The following is a 19,484-nucleotide window of genomic DNA, read 5'->3' as shown; positions in this document are numbered from 1 at the left end:
ATTTCATTAGGAGAGATGAGCACGCACACATACACCTTGGGTCTGATGGCCAGTGGTAATAGGATTTGTTTACCCGTGACTGTTATCGGTGATTAGTATTATTACCACAGTGGTCGGACGGAGAGATACACATTTTCGTTTGGCCCAGCCTCCTCTCCTAGCTGCAAACATAGCTCAGCATGCCAAATTTCGCTGGGCGAACATGTTAGCAGACTTCCTCTTTTGAAACGGAGTTCAAAAGAATGTGGAAAGACTGGGCTCCCCAAGTTACTGCAGCGGCCCGTCTGTGCATTCATGTGAGAGCACACGCGTGTGGAGCAGTGTGCGGGAGGCTTCTTGGCCAAGTCGGTGTTGAAGTCTCTCTAGGGAGTGTTGGCAATCTGTTCCAATCGTCTTTACAGCTGACCAGACGACCAAATGAACCAGGACAGGGACTGCTGCTGTGGGCCAGTCCAGCCAAGCCAAGCAGGGCTGTTACAGCAATCACACAGACATTACAGCCCACTTAATGCTCCCCTGCACACACCATATTCCATCGTCTGCTAAACTAGACAGTGCAGTCCTAACCAGCCATAGCCAGATTTAAAAATAGCGCTGGAGCTAATATGAACGGTTAAATGAATTAACTCACCAGTAAATTAAACTGTTTTTGAGATTTGAGAAGTAAAATGTTTCAAAGTCAGGCCAAGGAGAGCTGGAGTGTGGTGACTTTAGAGAGCAAGCCCAAAGGCCCGAGGGCCCAAGAATAACGTTTCCATGCATGTTTGTTGCTCTGTAGGCGTAACATGAAGCATCAACACAAGAGCTTATATTTGCACTTTGCCAGTGTAATTAATTATATTTTGTGTCATTCCATTAATTATGTATTGTGAAGTATGGACTCCTTTTTAATTAGTCTGTTTTTGTATTCTGTTAATTAGGGTTCCTTTATTCATGTCTCAACTCCTTGTCAAACATGTTAATTTTGAAAGTTTATCAAACTAGCATGATGTCAATCATTGATGTCAAACATGACGGAAAGAAAGTCCCAGTGGTATGCCAGATGGTAGAGCCCCCGTGGAGCAGACTTGCCTAAAGTGAACAGTATTCCCCTCCAGAAGTTTGGAGCTTTAGGAATCCAACAAAATAACGGAATTGACTTGCTGTTAGTGGATGTGTGTTTGTATGCGTTTCTAAAATATTTTAAAACAGTTTCATGAAGTTTTACAAGCCATATTTATACTGCTGTATAGCTGCACTGATTACATGATTAGTTGTCAGTCAGCAACTTTTTTGATAATCAATTAATTGGTTTGGCTATCTATGACAGTAAACTGGATATCTTTGGGTTTTGGACAAAACAAGACATTTTATGAATCACTGATCGACATAGACTATTCGAGAATGTAATCGACAGATTAATGGACAATGAAAATAGTTCCCTGCTCCTGACCTCTTAGTTCAAACTGAAACATGCAAAGGCTCTAACCAATCCCTCTGGCTGCCCAGTGTGCCCTCGGTGTTGCCGTTTGTGTTCACTGTCATGACTGTAGATGGATAGTGACAGATGTCACCATTCCAGTCATTATAAAAATGAAAGGTCTTCATCTTTCCATTTAGCCATCTATTAATCTAACTATCAGCTATCTTTAGTCACGACAGTAATATAAACTGCGATGTGGGTGTTAGCAAGGATCAGGTAGCTGGACCGATTGGGCACTGACAGTCCTCCCTGCAAAGAATCCCAACTTGTTATCTGTAATATTGATACCTACAACATCATCTTAGCGTAAATATAAGCCAGTTATAATCGTGGGCCCTGCAGCTCTACTCTCATACAATGTTATGTACTTAAGAATATCACATTGTGAGGAAGTGGCATCTGTTCTTTATATGCAAATGTTCTGAAACCAGTTTTAGAGGAAACATGGTCAGTTTGACACCACTGGTACACATTTAGCCATTGAAATGAAATAGTTGCACAGGGAGAAGACTTTGTCAAATACTTTGAGTCCAAGTTTGTTTTTATAAACTGAAAAAACCCCATCTACCTATAAAGAAAACCTTCAATTTGCCTTTGAACAAGCAGATATTTGCAGCAGTATGTTTTTATAGTTAGTTGAAACAAAGAACAAAAGGAGAAAAAGGACATCCCCTGTGTGTTTCAAGCTTGAGTCTGCACCTTTGGAACATATAAACTGACCACAGCTTTATTTTGCTAAGAAACAACGTTACAAAAGCAGCAGAGCGAAGTACCCAAACATACTTGTTCAGTATTTCACTTTAGGTGCTTAAATATGACACGTAATCGTGCTTACAATATGTGCCTAAAATTGGAAAAGTATTGGTCAGTAAGACTTGGATGTGTATGAACGAGGCAGCAGGGATTGTGCATGTGGACGTTACGCTCTATCAGCAAGATGAGTGTAAAGTCTGCCTGTGTGTCTGCTGATGTGGGCAGAGAGTTTGCTGCATAGTCAAAACCTGACTGGGTCTGAGGGTCCTTTTTTTTCCCCGCTTACTGAGACCATGCCCATAATTACTTGCCCACTTGGCACTGAATCAATCCTCTTCCATGTGTGATGTGTTTATTTAGCTTAGCAGTGAGAATTTTCTTTTTCTTTTTTTTTTGGAATGGGGATTTGGTAACACATTGGGATATGTGCAGGGTTTTGGAAAGGGATTGGAAAGAATCAAGGGCGTCAGGGATTGGCACAAGACCTCGTAAAGCAGAACCCTAGTGGAGGACTGTGGTTATTTCAGTGTTGCTATGAAACAGAGCTCATTAATCAATTTATGAGATTAGATTAGCTTATTTTGTTGAATTCCTTTGACTTTTGGATAACTCTATTTAACTGAAAATAGATTTACCTGAATTTGATTGGACTCATTTGCATATCAAAGAACATTCTGGTAAATTTAAGAAAAAAGGTATTGTTTATTTATTTCAACTTGGTAAGCGTCAATGTGAGGTTGTGTCCTTATTTAAACCCAGAGCTGAGGCAAGAGTAAAAAACATAAGAGACAAACACTGAGAAAGAGGCACTGTAAAGCAAACCAAACTTCATTTCAATATATTATTTTGATTTAATTAACTTACTCAAACTCAAACTGTTCTTCAAGTTGGATGCACTTAATTGTGTCCTGAAGTGCCCATAACACACACACACACACATACGTACACACAAACACGCACACATACTCTATCGCTCCTCCATGGTATTTTACTAATGTAGTGATTCCGATCATGTACTCTCAGAGGGAGATTCTATATTTTTAAAATTAATTCCTAGTGTTTAATGGCACAGCTTGGATGATTAACAGCATTATCTCTTTGCTTTTGGGATATACCTAAAATTGTTTGCTACTTATGCTGTCTGATTTGAGCTCAGGCTTAAAACTGAAGTGTCCCACTGGTTTATTATATTTAAATGATTTTGGAAAGTAAGCCTTAAGGCCTAATACATCATACTGTGATTAATATGTGCCAGTGACTATTATCTGTTAATATCTTTGAACCAACTGGGCCTTATATTCTTGTTCCTGTAGCTAATCTTTACCAATATAATAATTACACCTCTATTCATGAACTAGAGCATTCATTTTTTGACAATTAATTTAACATGATTAAAATTTATTAGGTTCCTCCTTTTCATCAAGCGTTGCACAAGCTTCTGCGCACGCTCGAATTCACTAACAGATAGTGCAGCTGCTCCATGGCCATGGGCAGACAGGCTGCTACATCAACTGCTCCATGGGCAGCGAGAGCAAGATGGCATGTAAGCAAGTGAGCAGTTTTTAACTTTTTTTTTTCCTCAAACGTCCTGTGCCACTGCGTAAAACCCACTGCGGAGGACAGTCAACCAACATTTGTTATATTTTTTACGGTTTGTGGATAAAACGAGATCACGGCTGGTCAGGGAATTAAACTTAATGCTGATGGGGGGAAAAAAATCTCCTAATTAGTACTTGATCACACTATTTCTTTAGAGGGTTGTATTTTCTTGTGTGTGCGTTGGGGGGGTGAGAGCGATGTGGGGCGATGGGCTGATGTGTGCGTGAGTGTGTTTTGGGACCTTGTCAGCAGACTGAGCCACAAGGGCCCCTGTGGTAATGTGTGTATTAAATGATTAGTGTGTTAGTTAGCATAACGGCCCTTCAGCAGCGTTTAATCACTCTCAGGGGTGGGCGGCCTCACAGGAGGTGGATGGGAGGGGTGGGGTTGGGGGAAGTAAAGGGAGAAGAGAGAGATTTAAGCGGAGGAGATGGTACTGCTGGTTGAATAAGTGAGTGGATGATCTGTAGCGAGTACGGAAAAAATGAGGGGGAAAAAAAGTGAGTGAGCGTGACAGAAGGCAAGAATCCAACAGAAACATAATCCAGCAACACACTCAGCAGAGAGAGATACAATCTTTACAAGGCCTGAACGTCTTGTTAATGTCAGCACTTGGCCCATCATCTGGAACAAGTCCCATAAATAGCTATTAATAACAATGCAAAATGGATGTGGATAAAGGCGGGCCCTGCCGCAGCCTTGACAACATTGCTGCTGCTGTTAATTGTGCTGTTATGAGAGGAGAGGAGGGGAGGGGAGGGGTCAATAATTGTTGTCAACTGTGTGTGTGTGTGTGTGTGGTAGTAGTAAGAGTAGTAGCATATTGCTTCAGATATTGTCATGCCTGACACAGTGGTGACTGATTGACTGACAGGTTGGATGGCTCAGATGTTGCTAGCAGATCAAAATACTGGTGTAGGCGGGTTTTACTTGGCCAGTTGTCGGTGCTTTGGTTCTGTTCTGCCGCAACACTTGGTGAAGCTCAGCTGAGGCAGTATGGGTAATCCGCAGCATGCCAGATGGGTCAAGATGTCTGCTTTCTAGTCAGAAAACAACTTTTATCCTGAATGACGACAATGATGCTGATTATAATGACAGTATTGATAAGTGTGATGAAATGTGCAACAAACTAATAAGAATTGTGTGTTTTGTGTTGCAGAAAGAACTAGACGCCACCGCCACACAGCTTGCCAACAGACAGGACGAGAGTGAACAGACCAGGAAGAAACTAATTGACCTGAGCCGCGAGTTCAAGAAGAACACACCAGAGGTGAGAAAATCAGATATTCGCGGTCACGCACCAACACACAGCCATGCATACATCCCGCGATTCTTTTGACAATCGTGGCTCGCCTGTGTGTTTCTCCGTGTCTGTTCTCTTCATAAATGTAGCGGTGATTATTTACTGAGAAAGCAGGGGAGGAGGAGACGGCGCAGAGATGCGGGCTTGGCTCCCAAAAATAGTCTCTCCATTAGTTTCCCTGAAATCCTAAAGAGACAAAACAGAAAACCCCTCAGGAGTTTGTATTATCTGACCTAGTTTTTTATGCGTGCAGAAAGTGTGGTCCGTGAGTGTGTATGTGAGAGGGAGGGAGGAGAGAGAGAGAGAGAGAGAGAGGAGGGGAGAGAGAGAGAGAGAGAAAGGAGAGAGTGCGGGAGAGGCAGAGCAGGAGGGAGAGAAAGAAAGAGAGTGTGACAACACTACTAAGTGGGATCAGGAGGGAATTCTGTCCTGTTCCTGTGTTCCCATCACTCCTCCTGGGAATATTTGTTTCATCTCTGTTACCAAGGCAACACATTTTAAACCACACAGTGAAAACAAAGTATTGTTGTGTTATTATTGGTAATGTCACCATGGTGAATTATTGATGGTAGAATGAATTATGTATGAATGGAGTAGACGGTGGATAGAAAATTGTCAACTCTCGGCGGAGTTGACGTGGGTCTATTATAGTTACCACACGATGAGGATTGTGACTATTGGCTTCAGCTTGTAGCCCACCCTGGTGTTGAGGCATATACACCAGAGAAATCTGTACCTGCATACAAAAGACACTAATTTCACTTCACCCGACACGTTCATCTCCAATCTCATTTTCAAGTGTAACCACATAAGTAGGAGCACACACGGAGGCAGAGAGAGACGTACATGCAGAGAAGCAGAGGTGCGCACCCAAACACACAGAGGCAGATAGCCTAGATCACAGAACAGGACACACACATTCATCAGTGTAACAAGGCTGTGATTTAGGAAGGCTCCTCTGGCGTCTGTGTGGCCCCTGGCATCTCCCTGGTATGTGGAGGAGGAATCTGAGCCAGGCCAGACGAGCGACAGGATTCATTACAGGGCTGTAACGGACTCAATAGGAATCAGCACGAAAACTCCTAGTGTTTGGAGGTGTATAAGCATCAAGGCTGCTTAGCAAATAGGTTGGTTCATAACGTGCGACGGGCTGCGCTTGATTAAAAATGCCTCGATCGTCTTGAGCTGTGTTTTCTGTCTCTTGCATGGCTGTGTGTGTGTGTGTGGTGGACGGGCCTATAGAGCAGGGCTGTCAGCTCTCTGTGGTCTGCACCAGTCAGCGGAGATCACAGTCACATCAGATCAGACTGCATTAGGCTGAGCGGGAGTCCGTCTCTGATCCATTATTCAACAACCAGGAGACCGGCCCACGTTGACTGTGTCTAGTCTGCTGAGCTGTACTTGGCGTGAACTGCACTCATGGTCTGCATAATAACACACACACACACGCAGGCTTTTGTAGCATTTTGAAAGTAGTGCAAAGAAATGCAGCGTGAAAACAAAGTTTTCATAATTCATTAGGACTGACACACTGTTGGGTTTTTTTTTTTTTTTTGTGGGACTACATCTCACTGTGCCTCCTAAGTTGCCTGAATTATTCATCCAGTTCTTAATTTCCTTTTAGTTAGTCAAGACTCCTCTACCACACTGTTATAAAGGCAAGGGTGGGAATGGTTGTAAAATGTCCCAAAGATTGCTAGCCAGAGGCAGTGGTAGTAAAACAACTTTGTGTGTGCTCGTGTGTGTGCGCGCACGCATGCACATACACACGTTTGTGTTTAGCTGCAGGGCAGACAGACAGCGAATGGGAGTTCCATACTCCCTGGAGGATTCCTTGGGCTGGCCTGTCTGCTGTCTGCCGGCAGCTCACACACCAGCCATCCATCTCCTGCTGCCTGGCCCCCTCCACTCCCCTCACTACACACACACATGCACACACACACACAGATTGACCACGGTGTCTGTGTGCATTGTTATGTTATATGGTCATAAATCTTTGGAAGTGGAGGGGGCAGGGGGCGGAGCACCGGAGAGTGGACCGAAGGGGTTCAGAGCTCGGGTCCTCATCGGAAAGCAATGGCTTGCCTCTCCATGTTATTTGAATGTGTTTGTTTTGTGTGTGTGTGTGTGTGTGTGTGTGTGTGTGTACAAGCTAATCAAGCTGCACAAAACTTAGTAAAGAAAAATGTAAGTTGAGAGGATAAACATCTAAACTAAGATAACATTTGAATTTGATTAACTCTGCCTAAAATAAATAATAAGATTAATACAGGAACGCGAAACTGTTTAATATGTGATGGTCATTTTGAGGCAGCTCCTCCTTGTGCAGATGCAGTCTCATCAAATGCTGAACTTTGAAGAAAAGTAGTAATTATTGGAGGACTACTATTGAGACTGCTTTACATTATATTGAGGCTTCTTTTTTGGTCACTGTGTATCCATACATATTTATATACAGTTTGACCCACTGTTATAATAGCACCAGTAAGTGTAAAACACTGAAATGAAAAAAGATGTCTAAACGCATTTTGCTTTGCTCTGATGAAACGATGAAACCTAAACTGAAGCAAAATAAGATAAAAAAACAACTGACAGGAAACGGTATTCCTAAATGGAAAATAATCTAAATCTAATGCAAATGACAGAACTGCCACTTCACTTCTTTTGTGCATGCTTGTCCTCTGGGTGTGTGAGAGGGGGAGAGCCAGAGCAGGGAGAGGGGGTGGGGGCAGGGGCGGGGTGGAGGTCATTATCCCCAGCAGGGGAATATTGAATTGGCCCAGACAAACAGCCACAGCGACCCCTGATGAGGTAACAATGGGCCAAGGTCACCGAGGTCATGACCTGTCCTCAGCCCCAGACAAGCGGCCTGTCTGGACCAACCTGGGATTAGGCCAGCCCCAGACACTGGTCCCAGGTCAGTATGGGATGCACTCTCCGTGCAGCATCGGTTAGGCTTTTAGGCGGTGGTTTCTAAAAGGCGTAGAGTCTCCCGAGCACACATCTGTCGTTGCCCCACTTAACATCTTCATTAGGCAGTTTTGTGAGTATGTGTGTGTCCACAAACTGTGCAAATCAAATGTTCCTGTACAGAATGTCCTATTCTGCTGTGCTTTTTACTGTACGCTCCAGTTCAGTTTGTCAGGATGTAGGCTCAGCTAACAGCATGGTGATTTGCATGTTCCCCTGATACATACTCGACTGGCTATCTAATCTGAAACCGCTGACTCGTACTGGAAAGTCATGCAATGGGACTTGCGGGATGAAAAGCACTTGCTTTATAGTAAAAAACTTGGCGCGCAGAGACAATTTGCATTAACTGTAGGCCTACTCTGTGGCTCGTTCGCTCTCCGACTCACACGCACTAGCGGTGCCTCTGGGTGGCCCAGGTGGTGCTGCACCTGTTCTGATGAGAAACGCAGTCCACCAGAGCACCTCAGGGTACAAACCTGGCCTCCTCCCTAGCCCTCGTGTTCATCACTCGCTCACGCATCACTCATGATTCATTGGGTTTGGCAAGAATGGTCGCCACTTGATTTCAATTAGTGACTTATTTGATCACGACATGGTCTGTTAATATGAAACTAACAGGTTTCCAGTGCCTCTGAACATCACTGCCACGAGTGCCTGTGTACTATTTTAGGATTAAAATTGATCTGTTGATTATCTAATTTTGAAGACTCACTAACATCTTTTTTTCTTTAATTCTTTTTCAGGATTTACGGAAACAGGTCGCCCCTTTGCTCAAGAGCTTCCAAGGAGAGGTGAGTGTATTATTGGGATTTTATGTTGACATAGGGATAGACCGACATGCATTCCAACAATGCATTTTAAGAAGCCCATTTGACATTCATTGACTGGTCTTGCTCCCTCTCTCAGTGCCCTTCTCTCCTTTTTTCCACTTTGGTCTTCCTCTTAAATCGTCTTCTCTCTCTCCTCTCTTCTCTCCGCCATCTCCTTTTCTTTCTCTCGCCACTATCTCATTTCCCCTCTTTCCTCTCTCGCTCCCTTTTCTTCGCTCTGCTCTGCTCTTGATTTTCTGTCCTATTCATGAAGTCCTGTAGCCTGAGGGTGTGTTTAAATTGCATCCTGCAAAAAAAAAAGCACCACAAAACCCCGGCTCCAGCCAGTCACAACTCACCGAATGCTATTTCCTCAGACTTTGTTTGTCTGCATGATTCGGTGGGGTTATTTGCTGTTTTTTCGTTGATTTGGTGAATCATGAGCCATTTTTGTTCATAGTGGCACATTTATTTACTTTCAATTTAATGTTATGCTCCAGGTTTTCATGTACCCTGACCTATAAGAGGTGACTTTTGTGTGTGCAAGCTATATCGTACTCCCACCGTTCCCCTCTATCTCCTCCTCCATCATTTTGGCCTATTTCCATCATGACTCCTCCTTTCTGGCAGCCACGCATTTCCAGTTCACTCCCATATGTGAAAGTCAGAGGGTAGGAGTGGAAGCGGCTGGTTTAGACTGGGGCGTTATTTGGGGTTGAAGTGGGTGGACATTCAGCCTAACAGTATCTCTTCCCTAGCATGCACACACACACACACGCACACAAAGAAAATCATCTGAATGGATAGTGACAGGGGTGCTTTGCTACTGGCCATAGAATATTACAGTTTAACACTGGGTTAGTTTCCATATTCTTGTGTTAGAGCAGCAACCACAGCCAGTGGTTATGTAAAAATGCTGTAATTTATAGTGGTTCAACCATGTTCTGCTGATGATCCACAGTCTATTTAGAGAATAGAAACGGCAGCAATATAATTGGGGCTTTGTCAGCTGTTTCCACCGTCCTCATGTTGACACACCTCGACGGCGTGCACACCAGAACACGCTGAGGCGCATAGTGGGTGGTCGCGGAACTGAGAAAGACATTATCTTATGATTATTGAGATAATACTGTACACCCGCGCCAGTCTCAGAGCAGCCCATCAATCAGTCGACTATTCTGCGCGCTTGCATGCCACAACACGAGCAGCTCTGAGAATGTGTAATTTTAGCCTGGCTTTGTTTGCTTACCCCTCGGTGCTTTGATCAAGGACAAGACAGCGCCAGAAACCAGAGGGTCTTCCTGTTGGAAGTCTCACAGTAACTCATCCGTAAGCATTTCACCCAGGAGCCCGAATCTTTACTAAGTGAATGTGGAACCCAGACAGAACAATAAAAAGTTTTAGCCCAGGAACTTGGAGGTCTTGATACTCTGTTTAATCTTTGTCATTGAAAGGTGGATGCCCTCGGGTCATAATTATTACCAATAACAGTACCGTTTCCAGAAGGCCTCAGTTTGGTAAACGGGTTATGTGTGCGTCTACGTGTGTGTATGTTGCATGCTCAGTGTTTCTTGTTGGTCCATCGATCAGATAAGCTTTTCCATTATCCAAGGCTTCAGTCTCTGCTTCCCATAGCCTCCCCTTATCAGACTCCACTGGGGCCACACACACACACACACACATGCACGCACACACACCCATGCACGAACACACGCAGGTCAGCCTGATGCCCTTCACACACTATGGGTTAGATAGGGGAGCGAGGCGGTGCTGAGTGATGGTGGCACAAGTTGCTGACGTACGTGCGTGTTTGTGTGTGTGGATGTGTCAGGGATACCTTTTGCAATTGCAAGCACTTCTCATCGGTAACCTACTGATACTGGTGAGGTATCATTTGTGTCACTTCATTTGTTTTGCTTGGTCTGTCTGTGTGTGTGTGAGTGTGTGTGTGTGTGTGTGTGTGGGGGATGGGGGCAGGGGAGCATGTAATAGCAGATGTCATTGGGATTGGTTGAAAGAGCTGCAGTTTGGAACAGCAGGGTTGTATTTGCAAATCCTGGGTGGTCTTCTAATGGCTCTGGTCCTGCAGTTAACCTGCCTCTAACTGTAGGGTGTGTCCTACATTAAATGTCTATTTCCTGCCTCCCATGTTGGGCTATATAAAGCTGCTGTACCACTGACCTTGGCCCAGTCATTGTACAGTCACGCAGCCGGCTTCCTTCACCGCCATCGGCAGATCATTTTTTATGTGTTGGTTTGTGAGCATTTCTTCTTTATCATTAGATTGTGTTATAGTCCTCTGAAGCTCTGATCACATGCTCTTCTATACACATATGTACACACATTTCGACACTGATGAACAGGTTTGGCGCTGGTGTGTGAGAGGTATTAGTGCTCGGGATCAGTAATCTCCCATTAGTGGCCTTGCATTTGAGGATCCTGATCGCTCAGTGTCACACAGCACATGAAGAGGGTAAAGTACATGATGCAGCGTGATGTGAGAATGAGATATAGCAGTGGGATAGCGTGTGTGTGTGTGTGTGTGTGTGTGTGTGTGTGTGTGTGTGTGTGTGTGTGTGTGTGTGTGTGTGTGGCGCGGGGAGAGAGGGCTAGACAGGAGCCCTGTGCAGTTAGACATGAGTGTGTGACAGAGAAACATGTGAGAAAGACTGACACTGAAAAAGATTGAGGGGAAAGAAAAAAATGAGTCAGAGAACATGGAAGTGACAAGAGGGAGAATTCAAGAGAGAGAGAGAGAGAGACAGAGAAATAAAGGGGGGAAAAAAGAGGGAGGGGTGCTGGCACCAGCCTACACAGGGCCAGATGTTTTGCGGCTAAAAAACTAGAGATGAATCAAAGCCATGTGAAGAGATTTATTAGGTTCCCATAGGAGCCCAGGCAGTATTACATGTAGCCCGCTCTGTTTACAGTGGCAAGAACCCCTAAACCACCCATCAACTACACTACTGGCTTGGCTGGGAATGTGAAGACTTTATATTTGGACTTATATAGGCTTTTGTCTTTATTCCTTTTCTCTCAGTGAGTGTGCTGGAGGAGTTGGAAGAGAAACACAAGGCTGTTTAGTCTGAGTGCGTGAGCCAGAGTAGTCAGCTGTAGCTCTGCCCAGTACAGTAGCACCATCTGAATGTCTTTATTTGGCATGTGTTTCCCTCAATTTAGACTTGATTTCAGATGCGTCTCGCCTACTCTTGTCTGCTTCTCATATTGAAGTGTGACACACAGACTGTGGTAGAGCTTTCCGCCTCATGTTTGAGCATTGACAACAGTGTAAAAGTCATCCCCAGAATGATTTTGGAATTAATCTCTTATGGATCCATTCTAATGCTGTCCATTTCAATAATATCAGTGATGGAATGCATGCCGTGCCCTCTTGTGTTAATGGCTGCATCAGTAATGGATCCACACTGTATTGCTGCTAAGAGCTGACTGAATAATCTGCCCCTGCTGTGGCTGGAAAGACTGAGCCAGCTGTTTAATGATGTCAGCGTGCTGGAGGGGAAACGAACACACACATTTCGCACACACAGGCACACACACACACACACACACACACACACACACACACACCGAACGACTGACGGACTTAGGCATACTCACTCGAGGACAGACCGACGCGGACACGCACGGGCACGCGGCAAACGAATCGCATCCGTCATCGGCTGAACAGCTGAACAGACTCCACGGGAAGGAAACACCAACGCAGCCACTGTCAAGACAACCGTGATCCCAACATACCGACACATAGTGAGGATAGACGGATACAGACGGGTGACAACATGACGAAAAAAACCTAAATAAACGAGCGGAGAAACATGACGAATGCAGATGCTTCCACACAGGTGCGCTGCTTGGTTCAATTTAGCAATTAGCATCCAATCATGCTCTGTGGCATGTATAAAAAAAGCTGAGCAAGCCCAGTTGATTCTGATTTTGTTTTACGATGACACGAGGAATAGATCTAAGTGATGTTTAGAGAGAGAGAGAGAGGGAGAGAGAGAAAGAGAGAGAGAGTTCATTGTTGGGTCACGGATGGCAGGAGCCTCAGTCAGAAAGACTGCCTAACTGTCTAAAGTGACATCTGCATTTAGATCTATTGGAAAGACTTCAGTATAAAGGGTCAGATAATAGGGATGCACAATTATCTCAGTCATCTGTATTGTCCAATACAGGCTTTGAACTGACATATCAGCATCGTATATTAGTGAAACTATGAGTGTCATGAGAGACAAGGATGAAAGGGAGACACCAGCATTTTTTTTTTTATTCCATCCGGCCTCCAAATTCTCAAAAGTCAACTTAATGAGGGAGTGTGTGTTGAGCTGTTGCGCTCACATAGGTAGTGTCAAGCTCGCATTTGTCACAGCCCCCTATTCACAGCAGAAACACTCCCTTGCAAGGATGGTTTTCCGTTCATGGATACTGTCATGTGCGTGCATAATGTGCAAGTGGCTGTTTTTTTTTTTTTTTTGTTTGTTTTGTTTTTTTATGTGTGTGCATGTTTTGAGACTAATTATACCCCAAAGAGGAGCTTCATTTCTCATTCTTTATGAGTCTTTTGGGTTGGCCTAAGTAACGTCTTCCTCTTCCATGAAAACAAACAAACGAACCCTGTTACATTTGAATTTTGACTTGGATGTTGATAACCATGGCAACAGTAGAGGCTTTGAATCATTCTGGTCACCCCTAGAAAATTTAGTATATCAGCAAAAATCCAATGTTGTGCATCCTTGTCAAAAATTGTGGTGAGCACCTGTGATAACCATGATGCGCTTGCGATAGTGTGATATTTAAGAGAAGGCAGCTCTTCCATAGGTGATCAAGATGTCACTGCAAGAACAGTTTGTCAACAGTTATATAAGGAGGGATAATAAAGGAGGGTTGCAGTGCATGAACCCCTCATTAAAAAGTTTGAGGGGCTTATAAAGTTAGATAAGTAAGGATTTAAGATAAATTAGTTTATAATGTATGCACATTTGGGAGAGCAGTGGTGCAAAAATCCTAGGCACTGGTCTACAGAGATGTGGGAAAAGATGATACGGGTAGCTAAGTCATTCTTCATGATAGTCTTGACAGATGGGCCAATGCATGTGTGGCGTACACCATGAAAACAGTAGAGGCCTAAATGCTTGACCCCCACTGTGAGGGGATCTGGGCACTCTGTTATGTTGGGGGCATTTTGCTGGCATGGCTATTAGGTGAGTGGGAAAAAAAACAATTTTATACGTTAGAGTATGTCTAAATGCAGAAGAGTCAGCCATTGGAAATTTAAAACCCATTTGTCAAGATTTTAATTGCATGTAAACATTTTGTTTGCATTTGAAGCCAGGTTAAATCTTCACGCTTACCTGAGTGTGAGCAAATTAGAAGTGATTCATCTGTTAATTTAAATTAGTGGTTCACTTGTCCTCTTTTAAGGAGGAAAATCTAATCAAATCAATACAAAGCTGTGTGATTGATCACCTCTATCCTGATGAAACGTTCCTATCCTGACAGGAGTGGCTCTTCCAGGGCGATAATGCCCCCATTCACAGGGCACAAGGGGTCACTGGATGATTTAATGAGTTTGAAAATGATGTGACTAATATACTGTGGCCCTCACATACCTTTGGGAGATTTTGGCCCGACGTGTTAGACAGCTTTCTCCGCCACCATCATCAAAAATACCAAATTAGGGAATAACTTTTGGGAGAACGGTGTTCCATCCCTCCAGTAGAGTTCAGAGACTTTCAGAATCGATGCCAAGGAGCATTGAAGCTGTTCTGGCAGCACACGGTGGCCCAACACCTTGCTGAGACACTTCATGTTGGTTTTACCTCTGCAGCTGGTCTGTGTCGACTAGTCTTACTGAGAAATTACTGGGCTGCCTTTGGAGTGTATGGATATGACACTTATGTGGTGGTGTAACTTACAATTAACTTTTTTCTCTCTTTGCAGATCGATGCGTTGAGTAAGAGAAGTAAAGAAGCCGAGAACGCCTTCTTGAACGTGTACAAGAAAATAATCGATGTCCCAGGTAAGGCCACCTCTAACATCCATTCTGCGTGCATCCCTGTGTGTGTGTGTTTGTTCGAGTGTGTTTGTCTAGACACCTCCCGAGTCCAAAAAACATGATCAGGAGACCCCCTTATCCATGCTGACAGCACCAACAGGGGAAGAGAAAAAGCATGACACCATCCCTCTGGTGCTCCTTCACTGTGCAACCAGGCGCGTGCGACGCCTTAATATGTCCCCACGAGATCTCATCCCCACTGGTGAAGCCTTTAGAGGGTCTTAACAGAAGGTGCGTCCTGATATGGATGACAAGTGCGCCCACGATTGGCTGCCACGGAGCGCACACATGAGCAGTCACGTTCAGCACACTGAGGCCGAGGAGCGAGTGTTACAGAACACACACACAGTTGGAGCTACTGGTTGGAAATTTTCAGCTGTATGGGAGCCCTGGAGGGGCCCTGTATGTAGGAATGAGAGAGGAGTTGAGTTCATCTATAGCGTAAGGAGGTCATCATATTCCCACATGGATAGACCTACAGTAATATCTTTGGATTGTACTGCTCCCAATAAGTCAGCGCCAGCTCTGACGGGGCTATTCTTAACTTGCAGCGAGACAATGATGTAATGCCTGATGCACACACGCACACAGACACAGACCAGCCTGACTAATGCAGCAGTCTTGAAAGAGGAAACAGTGTGTTTTGTTCTGTCTTCTATCAGCTGAAGGCCTGGTTAGTCAGCCCAGTGTGCTCTGCTTTAGATTAAAGGTGTCTGGCGAGAGCGCTCAGCACCAGTGGCCCACAAGTCAAACTGCTTTTAACAGGCTGTACAGTTGATTTGGAGGGGAGGGCGGGGGGTGTATGTGAAGGACAAAGGTTTGATAAGAGGGAGAGAAAGTTGATTTTCAAGGGCGCCCTAGCACATAGGAGTCCAAATTCAGGGCGTACAGTTATGTTCCTTATGTTCCTTAATGTTTGTTTGTACTTGGGTGTATTTGTATGAGACTTTATGTGTGTGTATGTGTGTGTGTGTGTGTGTGTGTGTGTGTGTGTGTGTGTGTGTGTGTGTGTTTTTGCGTGTGTCTGTGTGTGTGTGTGTGTGTCAGAGCTTAGCCCTGCATGGTGTGTCACCTTGACAGCACAAAATCAGCATGAAATTCCCCAATCGTTCTCTGCTGATCTCTCATTAGCATAGTTAAGATATCTAACTGCGTCAGACATGAGACACACACACATAGACAGTCACACACACACACACACACACACACACACACACACACACACACACACACACACACACACACACACACACACACACACACACACTCTCAGACACACACACACAGCCCTTACCCCCAGCTGTAAGCTGTCAGTTCCTCTTATCTGTACAACACACACACATAAACACACGCACACACACAAACTGCTCTTTTAGCTGGCATGCTGATGAGCGTCGCCTGCGTCTCTTGGCTGCCTGTCACCAGTCTGCCACCCATGAGCACCAATCAGATGTGATTGGCCTGACTGACAGGGCTCTCTTCATCACACTGACAGTTAACCCTGCTGTGTGTTCACAGAGATGTTGGTAAAATGCCTCCAGAAAGTTGTCTTTCTTCCTTCTGTCTCTGTTTCTTTAATCTTTTATTTACCTTTCGCATTGCCTATTTCGCGGCTCCACTTTGTCCATCTGTCTGCTCCCATGTTTCTCTTTTTTTTTCTTCCTTTCAAGCTGCATCACAGTGAACACTTTAACTGATCACAGCCCAGTAATCACTGTTGTTAATGTCTCATCTATGGTACCGTCTGTGTCGTTTATCTTGCTGTGTCAGCACTTGACGTATTTGTTTCTTTTCCCCCAGATACAAAAGTTTATCTCAGTACCCGACAATAGTCGCTGTTTATACAATGGCTGATAGTGTGTCATTCAATAACCTTTATGGATAAAGTTTTTTGTTGATACAGAATGTGAAAATGAACCAGTGACCTTTAAGTGTTCTCTGTTCTGTTCGTGTATTTACAGTAGAGTCTGACCAGTGCTGGATATAGTTTTTGTGAATAGTTAAAATGCAATAACAATGTGTTTAAGGTTCATGATCAGGGTAGGATTAACTTTATAATGAAATATGACATTGTGATAAATAGAAGACCAGTTAACTAGGCTGGGAAATACATTATTACATGTAATAAACATTTATGTAAACACAAATGCAATATATTTAACCTGAACCTGAAAAATGAAAGTTAACAATCCAGATTCCTTTGATAATCCAGTATCTGATGAAATGATTAGCTCTGCATATAGTCAAACTGACTTATAGCGGTCTGATGCAGGAGTGACTGTGGCTATAACTCATGTCATCAAAATATTGTTAGTAATTTGTGATCTTTTTTGGTCCTTGCTGGCATCAGTAATTCACCAAAGGGAGTTCAGAGGTCACGGTCAGCTCTAGGACACCTTTCCTGGAGCTGTTAGAGATTCATTGCCTTGCTCAAGGACACTTCATCAGGCCAAACACTTTCCTCTCCCAGGGCCTTGAACATAGTTATTCCTAGCTCACCATGCCACCTTGCCGCCCTTGTTTGTGTAATCTGCTTTGCACTGTGTTAACGCGGTGTACGTTGTCTCCGCCAGATCCTGTACCTGTGTTGGAGCTGGCTCAGCAGCTGCAGCTGAAGCTCCAGAGGATGCACGACATTGAGACAGAGAACACCAAACTTCGAGAGACACTGGAGGACTACAACAAAGAGTTTGCAGAGGTCAAAAACCAAGGTTAGAGACGGGACACATGCAAAGGCACACACGTTGGGATTTTACTGACTTTGATTGATTGTGCGGCCTACATCCATGCCCCTCTCACAGATGATCACATATCAAAATTTCATACACCTGCAATCAGTTTATGTGTTGTTGGACAGTGTTTTAATGAAGTTAAATTATCTGATAGATTGTATCTTACTATAACCAGTTACAACCACTGAATTTTCAGAGATGGTGGATAAGGCTGCTCCTGTGAGAATCAAAACTCATATTGTTGTTTGAATGACAAATTTAACATCTCATGTTCAACTAAACGCTTGAAATTAGACTTTTGGCTAACACTGGCACACGTACATGATGTTTATCAGTGTGTGTTGTCCATATGAAAATAAATCAAATCAAATCAACTGCAGAGTGAACTGATGTGAAAGTGTAAGACCCGGAGTAAAGGGTTTTGCCAAGTCATGAATATAAAAATGAAATTTTTGCCCGAAACAACATCTAGCCAAATACCGATATAAAAGAAATATGCAAGTGGCTGGTAGATTTCTTTCACTCATTAGCCAAAAAAACAAAGGTAACGGATTCATTTGCGGCTAGAACTTACACATTCATTACCAAAATGTTAATATTGCACTCTTGTTTTAGGTGATCAATGTCTGTCTTTTGCAAATACTGCACAAAACAAGATGAAAAACAATTAGCATATTTCCAAATTGGGTTGTGATGACTACAAAAGATATTCCACTCTAGCAAAAGTGAAACAAATAAAATGTGTCGATGAGAAATGTTCAGGTGCAGAGTTGCAGAAAACATGATTTACGTATGAAATACAGACTTTATTTCCCAATCAGAAACAAGTTATTAACAAAAAGATTGTGAGTTACTCTTTTCACCAAAGTGGTCCTTGAGGATGACCTCACCACTTTGTCTGCATGTTGATATATAGATGACTTTTAAATGCAAATATAAGGTCAAAGAAACATATTTAGAAGCCCTTTTCAAAGAAAGAGGCCACATTTCAACATATTTTAATGCCTCATAAATGTTTCAGACACACAAAAAATGTACAAGGTTTTACATTTTCAACTAGGTTTTCAGGGGAAAAAAAACATGAGGCGCAGTTTCATGAATAAAAAACGACAGGCTACCTCAGGGTAAAGAAAGATGGAAAAACTGACAAAGGCAGAGGGATGAGTGAGAAGCCGTAATAAAAGTGGTGTAATTTCAGTCGAAAAAGGAGGAGTGAGTGAGCGAGGAGGGAATGTTTTGGAATCCCCCTTTCCTCAGCGAGAGTTAATTGGAACAGCTCGATAGCGGCAGGGTTCCATTCTACCATTGATTTTCCTGTTCCCTCATCCTTTATCCCTCCTTCCCGCCTCAATAGATGGGGGATATTTAAACCCCAAAACACACTGTGGAACTCCCACTCCTGTTAAACACACACACGGACCTGCCTGCACACTTGCACACGCGCGCACACTCACACACACATACAAAGAGTGCAGGGGCCATTGATCCCCGCAACCTAAATGTTTAAAGTTCAGTTAAGCAGTTAAGGGGTAAGAGGGCTCTGAGGGGACTCTCCTCTATTGATTATGTGTCAGAGCAGTGAGACTGGAGTTTAAATCACACGCACACACACACGCACACAAAGTGCTAAGAGCCCTCAGTCAAAGGCAGCAAGCAGCAATGCTCTTTATCATTGTCTCACTCACTTATATCTTTCTCTGAGAAACGCACGCACGCACACACACACACGCACACACACGCACAAACACACGGAGGCCTATTTATTACCCCAGTTATGTGTTAG

The 19,484-nt window shown here is 43.8% G+C and overlaps 1 protein-coding gene across 4 annotated transcripts in view; it reads left to right on the top strand.

The window, feature by feature from the left end:
* The window catches only part of cux1b (cut-like homeobox 1b), a 66,856-nt gene that overhangs the window by 14,256 nt on the left and 33,116 nt on the right, over positions 1-19,484 (top strand). For all 4 annotated transcript variants that reach the window (XM_030440658.1, XM_030440633.1, XM_030440651.1 and 1 more), the window contains exons 2-5: positions 4,974-5,084; positions 8,834-8,881; positions 14,855-14,933; positions 17,543-17,680. In XM_030440658.1, coding sequence (XP_030296518.1) covers positions 4,974-5,084; positions 8,834-8,881; positions 14,855-14,933; positions 17,543-17,680 — 376 coding nt within the window. The remainder of the gene's footprint in view (positions 1-4,973; positions 5,085-8,833; positions 8,882-14,854; positions 14,934-17,542; positions 17,681-19,484) is intronic.

Source organism: Sparus aurata, chromosome 2 (genome assembly GCF_900880675.1).
Source record: "Sparus aurata chromosome 2, fSpaAur1.1, whole genome shotgun sequence".
Classification (NCBI taxonomy): Eukaryota; Metazoa; Chordata; class Actinopteri; order Spariformes; family Sparidae; genus Sparus; species Sparus aurata.
The sequence above is the reverse complement of the archived record's forward strand: the minus strand, read 5'-3'. Positions and strand labels throughout refer to the sequence as shown.